Source organism: Haliotis rubra, unplaced genomic scaffold (assembly GCF_003918875.1).
Source record: "Haliotis rubra isolate DU_JTF1 unplaced genomic scaffold, ASM391887v1 Scf859, whole genome shotgun sequence".
NCBI classification, from domain to species: domain Eukaryota; kingdom Metazoa; phylum Mollusca; class Gastropoda; order Lepetellida; family Haliotidae; genus Haliotis; species Haliotis rubra.
The window spans coordinates 420,038-435,619 of record NW_025767589.1 but is presented as its reverse complement, the minus strand read 5'-3'; the positions used below and the strand labels follow the sequence as shown (position 1 = coordinate 435,619).

At 40.1% G+C, this 15,582-nt stretch overlaps 1 protein-coding gene and 1 long non-coding RNA gene across 2 annotated transcripts in view; both read right to left on the bottom strand.

Annotated features, from left to right (window-relative positions):
* Positions 1-3,871: 3,871 nt before the first annotated feature.
* Positions 3,872-4,878, bottom strand: LOC124262856. The gene is made up of 3 exons (XR_006894708.1): positions 4,843-4,878; positions 4,209-4,285; positions 3,872-3,909 (listed from the first exon to the last, which is right to left on the bottom strand). It is a non-coding gene; the product is annotated as an uncharacterized LOC124262856 (long non-coding RNA).
* Positions 4,879-5,384: 506 nt separating this feature from the next.
* Positions 5,385-15,582, bottom strand: part of LOC124262855 (multiple epidermal growth factor-like domains protein 10) — a 43,085-nt gene continuing 32,887 nt past the window's right edge. Inside the window, exons 2-10 of the mRNA XM_046697437.1 lie at positions 12,504-12,644; positions 11,936-12,139; positions 11,039-11,248; positions 10,785-10,916; positions 8,725-8,865; positions 7,800-7,931; positions 7,375-7,468; positions 6,437-6,507; positions 5,385-5,488 (exon numbers count right to left, since the gene is read on the bottom strand). Coding sequence (XP_046553393.1) covers positions 5,385-5,488; positions 6,437-6,507; positions 7,375-7,468; positions 7,800-7,931; positions 8,725-8,865; positions 10,785-10,916; positions 11,039-11,248; positions 11,936-12,139; positions 12,504-12,644 — 1,229 coding nt within the window. The remainder of the gene's footprint in view (positions 5,489-6,436; positions 6,508-7,374; positions 7,469-7,799; positions 7,932-8,724; positions 8,866-10,784; positions 10,917-11,038; positions 11,249-11,935; positions 12,140-12,503; positions 12,645-15,582) is intronic.

The following is a 15,582-nucleotide window of genomic DNA, read 5'->3' as shown; positions in this document are numbered from 1 at the left end:
TTGGTGGCGTTTCCGGTTACGTATTGCTGGCTTTAACTATTGATGTACTACCGCCCTGTTGTAGCGCAGTACTGAATAAAGATTGATTGAAGATAGCAAACAATGCAACCTGTTCCATATGCATTGAATTTCCTGCTCACTGGCATCAGTGCTGTCCGCTTCTTCTTGGTTTCTAAAAGAACAACCTTTTCTGTAAGTTTGATCCAGCTCGGTACGGATACACAGAACAAGACAATTGTATATATTGTGGTTGAAAATAGTTTTGAATCCAAATTAAATTTTATGCTAATTACAGCAGTTCTGTATGTTATTTTGTCCCATACTTACTGACTGGAACAGACTCCAAAGCCTACAAGAGAAGCGTGGTATTGATGTTGAGTATACACAGTTGTTTATGGTTCAGAATTTGTGCCTTGGATGTTAGTCTATACTATGTATATACCCTATATCTAAATACACCATTGCATCTTTCCTAAGTATTTACGGCATATACCGAGTCATATCATACATGACTATTCATGCCATATTTACTGAGGCTACGGTTAGTCCATATGTCAGTGTATATTCATTATATTCCTGCTTTGGGGCAGTACGTTCAACTGTTTAACCATCACAGTGTTCTTTACCTGTAGATGTTCCTCAACAGTTCTACGATGTTCCCCATGGTCACGGTGCCAAGGTTGATGAGTCGATGTTCCTGGTTATCTCCATCCACTGACGTATCTCCAGTCATCACAGCTGAAGTCACCGCCCGGTACACAAGCGTACTGGTCCTGTGGATATGCGTTCAGTACCCCAAATGCCATGTTACCACGAATAACGTTAAGTTTTCTGCTGTAGGACACAGTTCAGACGTAACTGTAATGCTTGTATTTCGTTGGTATCCCGATTTGTGCGGAAGCACAATTATAAGGGACGTTTAGGTGCAGCTTAGTGGTTAAAGCGTACTCTCGTCACGCCGAACCAGGTTCGATTTCCTACATGGGGACAATATTAGCAAGTCCATTGCTGGTGTTCCCCAAGGTGTTGTTGCTGGAATATTTTAAGCGGCGTAAAGCTAAGCTCAGTCGCAAATTATAAAAGTGATATCTGGTCAATCCTTATGGGATCGCCGCGGGAGAGGAAGAAATCAATGTGATGATGCTGAGTTACATACTAAAACAAACCCTCAGCCCCTGAAGTTTCAGTAATCATGCCCTTTCCTCTGCCCTCTCATGTTTGGAGACCAAGTTTACATCGGTCCATTAAAGTCGTCAGCTGCACCTGGTCTAAGAAGACTTTCTATAGCTACGTATGTGCCTGTTCTTCCTATTCCAGCACTAGGCAGCGTAAAGCAAATTTGATAGTATATACACGCAGAGTAAGGGGACGTATGAAGATATTCCTTCTGTATAAACATGGATCTTCCAGTTGATGTATCTTTTGCCACTTTTGCCATGTTATTACACGCAAGGACGGCTATTGTGTTGGATTGAAAAACGATTTTCCCAGTAATAATTTCTTAAAAGATCAGACTGTTGAATGGAAATGGAAGATCCGGGTTAGAATTGATCTTCAGCAACCCATGCTTGTCGTGAGAGGCTACTAGTAGGACAGGGTGTTCAGGCTTGCTAACTCTGGTTGACGAATGTCATCGTATCTCAGTTGCGTAAATGGATGCGCGCAAAGTTGATGACTGGATTGTCTGGTCCAGACTCGATTATTTACAGACCGCCGCCATATAAGCTGGAATATTGCAGAGTATGGCGTAAAAATTCTCTCACTCGCTCAACAAATGCCTGCATTATATTGGTCGATCCGTCGGGAAAATGCACACCACACCTGCAGTGCGCTTATGATGGAGTTCGCCGGGTCGGCCACAGATGCTATTGACTCTCGCCACTGTGAATTCCAGCAGAGAAAACGTATTGGGTACGCCATGATCAGGCCATGATGTGAAGTTGAAGTGGTAGATCTGTCGATTCATGGATTCCTAGAAACATAATCAGGTATTGCCATACATTGATGGCTGTCTGTAAACAAGAAGCGTCCCAGTCAAAGAAAATCTTGTGACGCTGGCGCATTTGGGAGCAACACTATGATCATTAGTGTGTCGACAAAGTTATACAAACATACACATTCAAGTATAATTCATACATGAATACACATACATCCATAAACAACATACGCATGTATAAATACTATGCACATCATAAAGGGCAACTACACATACATACATACATACATACATACATACATACATACATACATACATACATACATGTCCATACATCCATACATCCATACATCCATACATACATACATACATACATACATACATACATACACACGCACATTTATATCAGGTATAACTACTATATAAAATATTTATTTCCGTTGTTAATGCAGCGTCAACACACACACACACACACACACACACATATATTATGTATATATATATATATATATATATATCTAAAAGTATTCACGCCATACATAGTATGGGCATGTATACTGTGTTATTGGGCATGTTCTCTAAGGTGAAACGCAAAAAAGTAAAACTCGGGGAAAATTAGAACTGTGGAGGCAACTATACACGACACTACCTTAAGTTACAATCTGGCCACAACTGTGCCTCTCGATGATACAATAGGGTGAGGCTTCCAGACACTAAAGTAGTGGTTAAGAGCGTCCGCCCGGAAGAGCGGAAGGTCGCGGAGTTCGATCCCCGACCGCGTCATACCAAAAGACGTTAACATATGGTACTTGTTGGTCCCTGCCTGGCGATCGGCATTAATGGGTACAACAAGAACGGTCGGTTCGGAGTCAGTATACGTATGTCTGGGCGGGGGTATTCACCATGCTTCACTGCGGCATGATGTCTCAAGTGGGCCTAACACTATAAAAATCAGCTTCAGTCTTGAAGCGTACTGACAGCCGCACATATACACGTACACACGCATGCATGTCGTCAAATGAGCGAAATATTCTCAAGCACGACGTTAAACCCAATTTCACCTCACAACTCCATGCAGGCACTATCAGGTTATAAACATTTAAGGTAAAATCAGAGTTCAATTTAACAGGAACTAACCTTGATCTATTGGTCAGGTTGATATGATTTCATCGCATTCAATTGCATAATTCCGGGGCTTATGATGTCAAACTGTTAGCGCTGTCTTAAGGTTGGATAAAGCGTACCATAACAAATAAGACGTGATAGTACCTTCTGTTTAGAGGCTGTCAACTTCTGATCGTGAAGTCCGACAGTTCGTTCACTGTTTCCATGGTTACCGTAATGCCGCCACTACTCTTGTGTTCCTTCCTCCGGCCGGTATTGTAAACACTTCATCTATGAATCACAACAGGCACATCTATCCTAAATCATAGCTCAATGCTACATTGCAAAACTCGCATCCTTAAAGCTTCAAATTCAAACAGCTTCAAACAGTTGCAAGAAACGGTTGTTAACCAAAACTATAGATAAAAAAGACAGAATATTTCTGGATAGTTGTAATTAGAACATTTAGTATGAAAGATATATCTCATCATATTGCTACAGTTTACTTTTTAAATATTTACCCTTCCACCTTCGGCTAAGCTGGTCACCATCACAACCTACCTTTAACACCCACTCCTGCCAGATCATCCTCCAGAAGTCATCGACGATGTTGGGTTTATGGGACCTGCACCAAAAGACACATCCACAAATGCACATCAGCAAGTACACTCGTAATGACACCATGTCCACAAAACAAATTGGTCATTGTCTAAAGCCATTAAAATGACTGAAAGGATATGATAGATTCAACGTTTGTTAATCGATCTGAAGGTAAAGCGTTTCTGTCACAAAAACCAATGTATAGAAAAGCAAGAAGCAGGAATGTCATACCTTTGAGCTGCTATGTAATACCGTTCTGTCTTGTAGCCCTGCAGAATAAATCACAATAAAAAGTATTCATATTTCCCAAGCCCTGGAGAATAAAATCACAATTAAAGGTATTCATATTTCCAAAGTCAAATATCATCATAAACTGAGCACTTTCAGGAAGCCACGTTCCTGGAAAACCCTTTGCAACGACTTCAGTGAAACATCTTTTACCTGATATTCATTCCACGGTTTTGATACTTTTCGTAATTTGAGAAAAAACTAAACGCCAGTTGTACATTGCACTTGATACTCTGTCAGGATTGCAGGTGTACCAACGCGACATCTCAGTCTAACTCACGTCCAGGAAGCTGGCGTTGATGTAATCTCCCTTACGGCCATCACGGTCATCCTGCAGCATCACCCGGTTATGGTCATCTGGGTCAAATAGGAAATTAAGAAATAAACTGAAAGGCAAAGAAACGTCATAATATGGAAATTACATTTAAGTATCAATGGAGTATTTGCACCTATCTTTTTTTAATATACACCGGAAGTCAAGGCTGAGGAAAACATGAATCCTGGTCGTATAGCCTGTTTTGGCCAATAAAGGATTGTTTGAGATTGAGGTTTGAAATGTTTTTGTTTGGGGAAAGGGACGAGTTTGCACAAACACAGCATTGAAATCGAGATGCACGTGCTTAAATCGGTTCCAAACAAAAGCATTTCAAACATCAATCTCAAACAATACTTTGATGAATTGGACAAATGTGCCGCGCTATACGACCACGATTCATGTTTTCCTCAAACGTGGCTTTCGGGATATATTTAAAAAAAATAGGTTCACATACACCATTAATACTGAAATGTCAGCAAGATTACAACGTTTCTTTTGCCTTTCAGCATTACAAATAGCTGATCCATCCACATAACATCTATATACAGTTGGCAGTTTTACAATAGCATCTGTTGAAGTAGTAGCAAGAGTCCCTTACACGGGTAATATCCTTTAAATCGGTTCTTTTTTCGTATTTTTCAGGCTTTCTGGACTCTTCTCTTCACGGATGCACGAATCCATCGGGTAAACGCTGGAAAATAACATCATTTGGTGAGTGTTTTTTGTTTTTCGCAGCTTTGAACAGATTATGGTTAATGTGAGACAAAATTCCAAAGAGGTGTTAGTTCAGCACTTCAAAAAGGACATTCTGGTGTTGGAGCCCTCATTCATTATTCCGGACACGCCTACTGTCACATAACAAGGCATTGAATTGATGTTATTCAGGCACAGGACACTTGCCAAGGAAGATGCATTTACCTTAAATTCTTCCTCAACCATTTCTGAGTTGTCGTCCATGTTTCTTATGGTGGTCTCCAGGTCAGCAACAGGGACGACGTGTCTCGATGCAACATCTTCAATGTTGTAGTAGTTCACCCCTCAGGTATTATCTGGTACTCTTCCTCCTCGTCGCTCTCTACCTCAAGCATGTCAACACTTCTCTTGTCTGCATCAAGAGTGTCAACACTTCTCGTGTCTGCATCAAGAGTGTCTATACCCCTGACTTTGCTTTTGGGCTTTGACGTTGGGAGTCGCATAGATGGGGAAAGTGTCGACGTCCACGTTCATGTAAACGTTGTCATCACCTGAAAGATCATGTATCCATTGCAAGTTTTACATCTATACATCAATCATGATCGAAAATATGCCCTGAAATATTACATTTTAGTAACTGGTCACGGATGCTTCTTCAAAGGATGCTTGTTTCCTGCAAGGAATCGTGATTAAATAGTGAAAGTAATCATACAGGACACATGGTGCCACCAACTATAGGAGACTGTAAAGGCAGAAAAAAGTGTACAATAAGCAGTACAACAAAATATACTGCACATTGGAACCATGGAAACCTAACTGCGCCACATAAGTTGCTGAAATCATTTAATTTAAAATGACATTTCTCGTCATTTTAATTATTTTTCGACAAAACGTTCTCGACGCTCTGATTATAATTTGGTAATTTGGTAATGTTTTCGTTATTTCAAGCCTTTTTCAAAACCCTCAAGTTTCCAGTTTGTTTGAACTTTCGCTGGTTTCCTAGGGCGAATGTCTGTGGTCGCTCAGTCACGTTACTTCTTTAAGTTAAGTTTCATTAAACACACAAAATTCATTATTATTTTCTTCTTGCATTGGATATTTTTCTTGTTATTTCCCTAACCAAACAAATTCGAGAACGTAATCGAAGTAACGAGTAAATCAAAAGTTTCAGACGAATAAAGACATAAAGCTCGTATGTTTGATTTTTTACTTGTATTTCCGCATCACAAACATACACATCTGAAACATTATTGTTTCAATATTTTAGTTTCCAGGTGTCTGGTTCTTAACATAGAATATAAAGATGACGTTCCTCTAAATGTAGAACGCAATTGTATCATTAGTATCTGGGTTAGAATTGGTCTTCTGGCAGCAGACATACGTCATCGTTGATCCAGACTTGATGCTCATGCTATTGATTACTGCATTGTTTGTTCCAGACTCGATTATTTACAGATTTGTCGAGCCCAATGCAAATTCATGTGTTTACATATACTTACCCTTCTGTCTTTCCTTTTGATTGAAGACGGCATGGTGACCTCTGACAGAGCTGGAATGTTTCCCTCGCCACCTGAAATCATGTTTAAATGATAACTGTATAATATTGTTGTTGTTCAGTAGTTGTATTAGAAAATCTGTAACGCTAGCAACGTTTGCCCCTTCATGGACTCGACAAACAAAACATGAACACAGTGTGAATCAGTATGTGAAACACCCATTTAGACTGAAGTAGACAACGTTCACCACCTGAACCGAATTACATACTGAAGCAGACTTCCATTGACACAAATGCAGTGAAGGAGGCGGGCTGACTCACTTGAATACGAAGTATCTCTTGTGGACAAGCGTCACCCACCTAGTCACAATGATGTAATAGACTAAGCTTAGCTCCCGTGAATGCATGGACACAATAATGTAGAAACGCTTCCCGCACCTGAATACATTGACACAATGAGGTAGAGACGCTGCGCATATCCGAATACAATGACACAATGAACTACACACGCTTCACACACGTGAATACAATGACACAATGTACTTCACACGCTTCACACACGCATGAATACAATGACACAATGTACTTCACACGCTTCATTCACCTGAAGATACAATGACACAATGTAACTACACGCTTCCACACACGCGTGAATACAATGACACAATGTACTTCACACACTTCACACACAGTGACACAATGTACTTCACATCGCTTCACCGTACCTGAACAATACAACCGTAACTTCATTGACGCCCATCGCCCACTCCACCTGAATACAATGACACAATGTACTTCACACGCTTCACACACGTGAATACAATGACACAATGTACTTCACACGCTTCACACACCTGTGAATACAATGACACAATGAACTACACATCGCTTCACACACACGTGAATACAATGACATTAATGTACTTCACACGCTTCACTCACCTGAATACAACGACAGCAATGATAACAGCGATAAGTAACAGGAGTAAGGTTCCCACCACAGCGCCGGCGACAGACGATCCGTTGCCCACAGACTCTAGGTCAAAGAAGAACGCAAACATTGTTCATCTGGCTTATGGTGCAAGTGTATGCACATAAGCAGAGGTATATTATTGAGCATTCACCGACGCCATCTAAAACATTATGAAATTGATAACTTTCACTGATTTTGTAATCTGTTGATACGAACTAATGGTCGAACTTCAACCAATATATGTCAGGAGTGAGTGAAAGTGATGTTTTTTTAAATTGCCATATCAGTATAGTACCATGTTTACGGGGTGTTCCTAGAAAAAGTAACCGTAAGTGATTTCTTTGTTTATCCAATCCTTTATCCGTTATCAACAAAGTATAATAAAATATCAAACCTTTGCATTGTAATCCAGTGAAGCCTTCCAGGCAGCCAGAACCACATTCACCTGTCGTAGAGTCACAGGTAGTGTTGGTAGCACAGTGACCACACTCAATACACTCAGGACCGTGGAAGCCTGTGGTACAATCTGCAGCAATCAAAATTTTAAGTCAGTCAAACAAGTAATATATAGTGATTGAATGCCGTCCTTCACAATGGATTACTATAGATAGTATTTGAATTTGAGAAACAGTGACAGACACAGAAAGACACATATGCGCTTGTCCTGTTTAATCTGCCAACAAATGGTTTGTCATAATGACCAAGGCTTCGGAAGCCTCTTATCATCAACATTCAATTCAACAATATCATAGACATCCGTACAAAAGGATATCATCCTCATGTTTTACTTGGCGTTATTATGGATTCATGACCCTATAACAATTCAATGAAATTCCTTGTGTTTGTTTCTTCGTTGTTTTACATCGCACTTAGCAATATTCCAGCTATATGTCGGCGGTCTGTAAATACTCGAATCTGGACCAGACAATCCAGTGAAACAGCATGAACATCGATCTACGCAATTGGGATACGATGTCTACTATTGAAAAATATGATATGCTACATATACATTATTTTCTCAAGATCAGTTTCGTTCCCATGCTTGTCGTAAGAGGGTGCAAGGCTCGTTGACATGTGTCATCGTATCCCAGTTGACTGGATCGATGCTCATGCTGTTGATGGCTGGATGTTCTGGTCTGACTCGATTATTTACAGAACCACCGACATATAGCTGGGATATTGAAGAGCGCAGTGTAAACACCACATCACTCAGTAGTAGAGATTGCTCTTGTACAGTCGTATGTTTCACATATCACTGTCATTCTCAGAGTGCATTATCTCACTCACCTTAGCTACTACAGCATCTCTTGTTACTTTACCTGAGCAGTCCGGCCTTGCCCACCCTTTCTCACATCCAGTGGTGCATCCCCCGTAAACCGGGGGGCAGCTTGAAGTACCGTTACAGTGTCTGTCATCGCACTTCTTCAGACAGTTGGGGCCGTATGTGCCATTGGTACATTCTGTAGCAGGTGATTACACACGCAATAATGGGAGGATATGCTCCAACACCAAAGTCAATGTTCAACACATTGATCCAACTTCGGCCTTATTGTCGTGGATCTAATGATATTGATAGTGACTATATGATTCTACATAAAACGGCAAAACACCACACATACGGTGGATCCACAGCTCAGCGGATATGCATACAACTCAGAGTATGAAAACTCAAACATCAACATACATGTTGTCATAGGAAGTATTCTTTGATAATATGCTCCTAATGATAATAATCCTGATGTTACCTTCATGGTTAAGATGTCAGATAAAAGATTCATCTGTCTTCAAACATATGAAGTACTTCGGTCGGTTCCTTTAATTTGATGTTGACACACAACGTACATGTCACACACACACATACACACACACACATTTTAAAAGTTATGACCTCATTGGTTTAAAGATACACCTATCTTCTATCAGTGCAACTAAGCTAACTGAAGGTAGGTCACCACTTATGATGTACCAACTGGCCATTTAGTTCTGATGTGAAATTAAAGACACACTTCAAATTATTTCGCTGTCATGTAACATATATTTGTAACTGGTGAAATTAACTCAGCTACTGAAGTTAGGGAACTTAAAATTGTTTAACACACACAAAAGTGAATCTCCAAAGTACCGAGATATAAGGGTGCGTGTAAGTTTGGATTGACACTGGTTTGAACAGTGTTTCGGACTTATCATGTCAGCTTAATGTGGAGGAGACTCCTGGGGATGCTAATGCTAGACGGTTTCCACTTTGGTGAAAACCCTGAGCATAGCTATGAAGCTGGCAAAACCTAAACACAATCGGAACGACAACGGTTCCAACCACGTTATGTTGCTTCTGATTATCACAGCGAATTGCGGCACCTGGAACGATTGGGCACTCGTCCTCGCTTCTTAATTTAACGTTATGTGCTCCTAAATACCACGCTCAATGCGATGATGATAATATAATCACAAATGCCATGTCCGAATGTATTTGAAATTAATCTAATATTCCAAATGTTAGGTGTGGAATGTACCCACCTTCAGTGCATGTGCCTCCCTTCCATCCAGCTTGGCATGAACCAGTGTCGCATGCCCCAGTCACATGATCACAGGAGGAAGTGTTGAGGGCACAGTGTCGTTCTGCACACTTTCGGCTGCAGCTTGTTCCCATAGTGAAGACTGTCACATTCTGTTAGAGAATTAGACAATAAAGAAAACATTTCTGCGTATGTATCATAATGCAATCAGACAAGGACTTATATTTCATATTAACAATGGATCTATTATAATAAAACAGCTTTCAAACGTACATTGAAATGAAAGAAAAGGTTGAATACACAAATTTCGCCTTATGGGACAGTTAATGTTAATATGTTTCAGTCTGTTTCATTTCATGATGTACGTGTCTCACTTTGTGTGCAGTCAGATTCTCTCCATCCAGCTTGACATCCACTGTCACATGACCCGCTGCGGAGATCACATGACGAACTATCACTGATACAGTTCCGGTTGGAACAGGACCTGTTACAGTTTATACCATATGACGATCCACGAGAGCAGCCTGGAATAATCAACCTTTCGTTATCATGATGGGAAGGTAAATACATTATCATTGATTGTATACTTGACGTACGTACACGTACTGGTAACAGACAGGGAGGGATGGATGGATGTTGATAGATAGATAGATGGATGGATGGACGGACATATGGTTGGATGGGCGGACGGACGGATGGATGGATGTTGATGTATGCGTGTGTATGTTCACAGAGAGAGAGAGAGAGAGAGAGAGAGAGAGATGAGAGAGACATGACATACAGGCAGACGGGAGGAAGAAACTGTTATATCAGTGATTAATATTGTGATAAAACAAACAGGTGCCAAGTCAATTCATGCTGCCTACGTGTGGAACAGGTATTCCCCATCCAGCCTGGGCTGCAGTCACCGGGACACTTCCCTGTCGCGTGGTCACACGTTGAGTTCAGGCAGTGACAGAACTCGCTACAATAAGCGCCGAAAGTTCCTTTTGAACATACTGGAAAATATAACACAGTGTTAGAATGTGGTATACATTTTGTCACAGTTCTCAACAGATATTGCTTTTGACTTAAATAGAACAGTATAAAGTATAAAAGTAATGAAAGAAATAACACCAACCATATATCTCCACCTCGCAGATATTGAGCGTATCATCTTGTGAAGGTGCGTTGCCTGGGTTCCTGATGATGAAGAAGTTCCCTATCCCGTTACATGTCAGGTCGATGACGTCAGGGATGTCCTTGCGATTTGATGGAAAAGTGTAGCAGACTGTTTCCGAGTTAGAGTCTGGTCCGACGGAGATGCTGCAGTTTGCCAGTCTATGCGGATCTGAATATTTGCAAAGTGTTTATTAACTATTGAGCCCAAAAAGCTCAGCATGCTAAACCCTAGACATAACACGATATAACATAACGGTATTTACTACGCTAATCTTAGTTAAATGTTCACATTCAGAAGCATTCTGAGCCATCAGCTGATCTGGTAATGTAACTAAATCGAGTGAGTGAGTTTAGTTTTACGCCGCAATGAGCTGTACCCCAGGTATATACCGGCGGTCTTTAAATAATCGAATCTGGACCAGACAATCCAGTGATCACCAGCATTAGCATCGATCAACACAACTGGGATGCGATGACATGTGTTCAACCCAGTCAGCGAGCCTGACGATCCGATCCCGAGTCGCATCTTACGACAAACATGGCTTACTGAAGATCAATTCTAACCCGGATCTTCACGGGTCATGTAACTAAAGACAGTATTAACAGACAGATACATGTTTGACTTCCACGAAGTGACGCCCTTCTGTACTTCGATTAATCGTATTGTCATCATTATCCAATACTATACTGACTGATGAAGTTATCTTCATATCTTAAGGACTTCAGAATGAGCTCTTGTGAGCTGAAAGCAGACCTGGTACGAAATGTGGTGAAGACGCCCGCTACAATTATGTTTGGCTATTTGCTTTCAAAAAGAGAGTCACAGAGGGCGTCTCAGTATTGCATAACGACTTACACCCAGCCCTGTTGTAGATCCTGACGGAATGTATTCTGTATTCAGCAGCAAGGTCTACCCACCAGAAGGTCGGGTAGTAATATGAGTGATAGCAGGAGCCGTGGGTTACGTCCTGGTCTCTGTTCCCGTCCACAGCTTTCTTTGCAGTCCAACTATTTGAGTAGTCTCCTGAACCTGATACTTGTTTTCCATAGGCAACATTTTCTGAAAGATTTCAACTATTGCAATAAACTGGAAACAATAAGTTTGGAAGAATCATTAAGTATGCTCTAACACAATGAAATGAGTATTTAATGCATGAGTAATCTTATTAATGAAATACAATAACACTCACCAAAAGAAAACAGGATCTTTAACTCTTCTATGACAAAACCGGTTTTAAAGGGTTTTACCAGTTAAATTCAACTTACCAAATACCTTCGGGAAGATATATTTTGAAGGGAAAAACAAGCATAATGAAAAGCAAGACCTTTGTTGTATAATCGGATTGAAGACAACTGTAAGTCCAGAAAACACACACTAACCGTTTTCCAGACAAATGACATCTGTATGAGCTATTCCCACTTACCCTTTTGACAGAGTGACCCATTTCCTTCCCTCCAGCCATCATCACAGGCGCCGGCACAAACTCCTGTTGCACTGTTACAGGACGAGCCGCAGTTGCAGGAGTAGCTGCAGTAGTCTCCAAACGTTCCTGGTTGACAGGAACCTAAGACATATAAAGAGAGGTGACAACCAAAAAGACAAGAGTCCCTGTTTTTTTCTTTTGGCAGATACCAGAGATATGTAGAGAGGTGAAATTTGAAAATGACCGTAGTAGCTTTCCCAGAAGGTGCAACCTGTGGATAAACACAGAGATGTGAGATCCACAGACAATTTTCACGATTCACCAAACTTTCCCGTGGGCAGGAGATATAGTCAACAGTCTCGTGAAGAGAATCATTTCGTATAGTGTCAAATTATCAGGACACCTAAGTCCACTGAAAGCAAAATATGTCGTGGTGAATAAAGGGTTAACAAGAGTTTGCCAATAGCATGGCAATGTCTACCGCCGCTAAAGAAGAATGAAATATTACACATTTACTAGTTTTTATCTTTTGGTCACACAGAAGATTACCTTTTGTGTGATGTTGTTTTTAGTTATAGCCACTTCTCAGAATCTTCTTCTAACTTCTATTTTAGGAATATAGTAGATTTCAATGTATAGATGCAGATGCACATATCCCCTGTCAGTATCGCCATGTATTAGGTTTGTGAAGGGTCCAAATGTTCTACCCGGGCAGTCCACCCCTATTACCCTACCAATTATGTAACCCAGTTCATTGACTTCCTCGTTCTATTGCCATCATGCTGTTACAAAATTATGTTATATGATGCTTCCTATTTGTGTCACTCTTTGTCATTTATGCCAATCTTTGTTATTGCTACCCCTTCACCTAGCACAGATGATTGTGTATCACGGTCATTATTCAGTATTTACATGACGCAGCTCAGCTCAGCTCAGCTCAGGTTAGATTAGGTTAACTTAGTTTAGCTTAGGTTAGCTCAGCTCTGGTTAGGTTAGGTTAGGTTAGCTCGGCTCAGCTCATGTTAGATTAGGTGAGCTTAGCTTAGGACAATTAGCTAGTCGTTTTATATTTTGTAGTAAACCATATGATGATTTTTGAAATACGGTGACACTCTCATCCAAAACATCATGTTTATCGTGGGAATCTGACTCCGCTTTGATATTTATTTATATTTCACCAGTAAATATATCAACTGGCGAGAACATAGACAGTGATGGATCTGATAGTGAAAACTATCTGAACATTATTAATCAGGAAAACAACATGAGCATATATTTCCTGCCGGTGACCTCAGTGCAAGGATAAACGACGTTTCCGATTATATCTCTGATGACAACATTGATTTAACTCAGCGAGTGAGTGGGTGAGTGAGTGAGTTTAGTTTTACACCGCACTCAGCAATATTCCAGCTATATGGCAGCGGTCTGTAAATAATCGAGTCTGGACCAGACAAGCCAGTAATCACCAGCATGAGCATCGACCTGCGCAATTGGGAACCGATGACGTGTGTCAACCAAGTCAGCAAGCCTGACCACCCGATCCCGTTAGTCGCCTCTTACGACAAGCATAGTAGCCTCTTGTGGTTAATTCAGAGAGAGGTTGATGACAACGACTCAGTGATACTTAATATTTTATGCAAACGACTTGCTGCTTTGTGTAGAGCACCTTTGGCATTCACACATTGAATGGTAGTTTATTTAATGAGTGGCGAATTCACATGTTTTACACATCCTGGATCGAGTGATGTCAAGTGAATTTACAATAATATCTTGGTATATATTTTGATCTAAGATAGTCATGCAATGGACATTTTAGAAGGAAGTGATACTCATCTTCTACACAACCTAACGCACAAAATGCACTCATTCTATACCCGAGAATGCCACACCATCTACCGATTTTAACAATTAAAGGGAGCTCACCTATACGTAATTAACATAAATGTATTTTGTATTTAATAGACAATAGATATATATATATATTGATATCGCCTACTTCATGTTTGATCCACACTAAACCAAAGCCATAACTAATAGAAAATGTTTAACATTTTATGCCTATGTTATATGATTACATTCATCGAATGATTTACATAATAAATAACATTGTTTTGAATAGCTTACGGTTGGTATTGATAACATTTTTAACCAAAATGTAATACCTTGTTTATGATAATCAATAAACTGACCATGTCTACCACATTCACCCAAAGCAGAATCATTTGAGACATAATACCCAACACCTAAAACATATTTACAAAAGGACAAGGTATGATAAAGGCCCTTATTGACCCAAAACATTTCATGATATTCAAAGATTTTATTCATGTTATTTTAATGTCGAAAAAGCTAAATAAAATGTTGTAATTACCTCCCATTGCTATTTTTATGTTTGAGTGCGTTTTGTGTGTATCTTTTAAGACCTCAAAGTTAACATATTTAGCAATACCTTCTAAAAACCTACATTTTCATATTTTCAGAGTGATCAAACAGTATGAGCAAAAGCGTGACTCATCCCAATTGTTTTTGCACATCTTAATATTGTGCTGGGTCACAGTTTTGCTCTTATCAAAATGTTTCTAAAAGTACAGTTTTCTGTTATATGATATTGCCCCATACGACATCTGAAAAATATACATTGGAATAGAATAATAGCTTTAAAAAATATCCTTCACATTTACACAATTATACTATGAATCATAATTAATATTGACAGTTTTAGAGCCCTAAAATGAACTTATCAAACATGTTTACTAATATATTTCAATATCATAAGGGACTCGCAATGCCATTGAACTTAAATCCAGACTAAGCGCAGGCCAGTGTAGGGTTTGGATGCCCTGTTGTCTTATGAAGTCTAATGTTGCTCTGGAGTGTGGGCACGAACGTTGTCTTGCAGGAAGATGTGATTTCTGTCACGTCCAAAATGTGGTACAACGTTGGCTCTTATGACTTGGTCAATATAGCCAGCAGCTGTCACGCCATTTCCTCGTCCTGGACCGTGATTCTGGAACACCAACTCTCTGGTTCGGACCGATTGCATCCAACACCATGATGCTTAGACCACCCAACGAGTCTC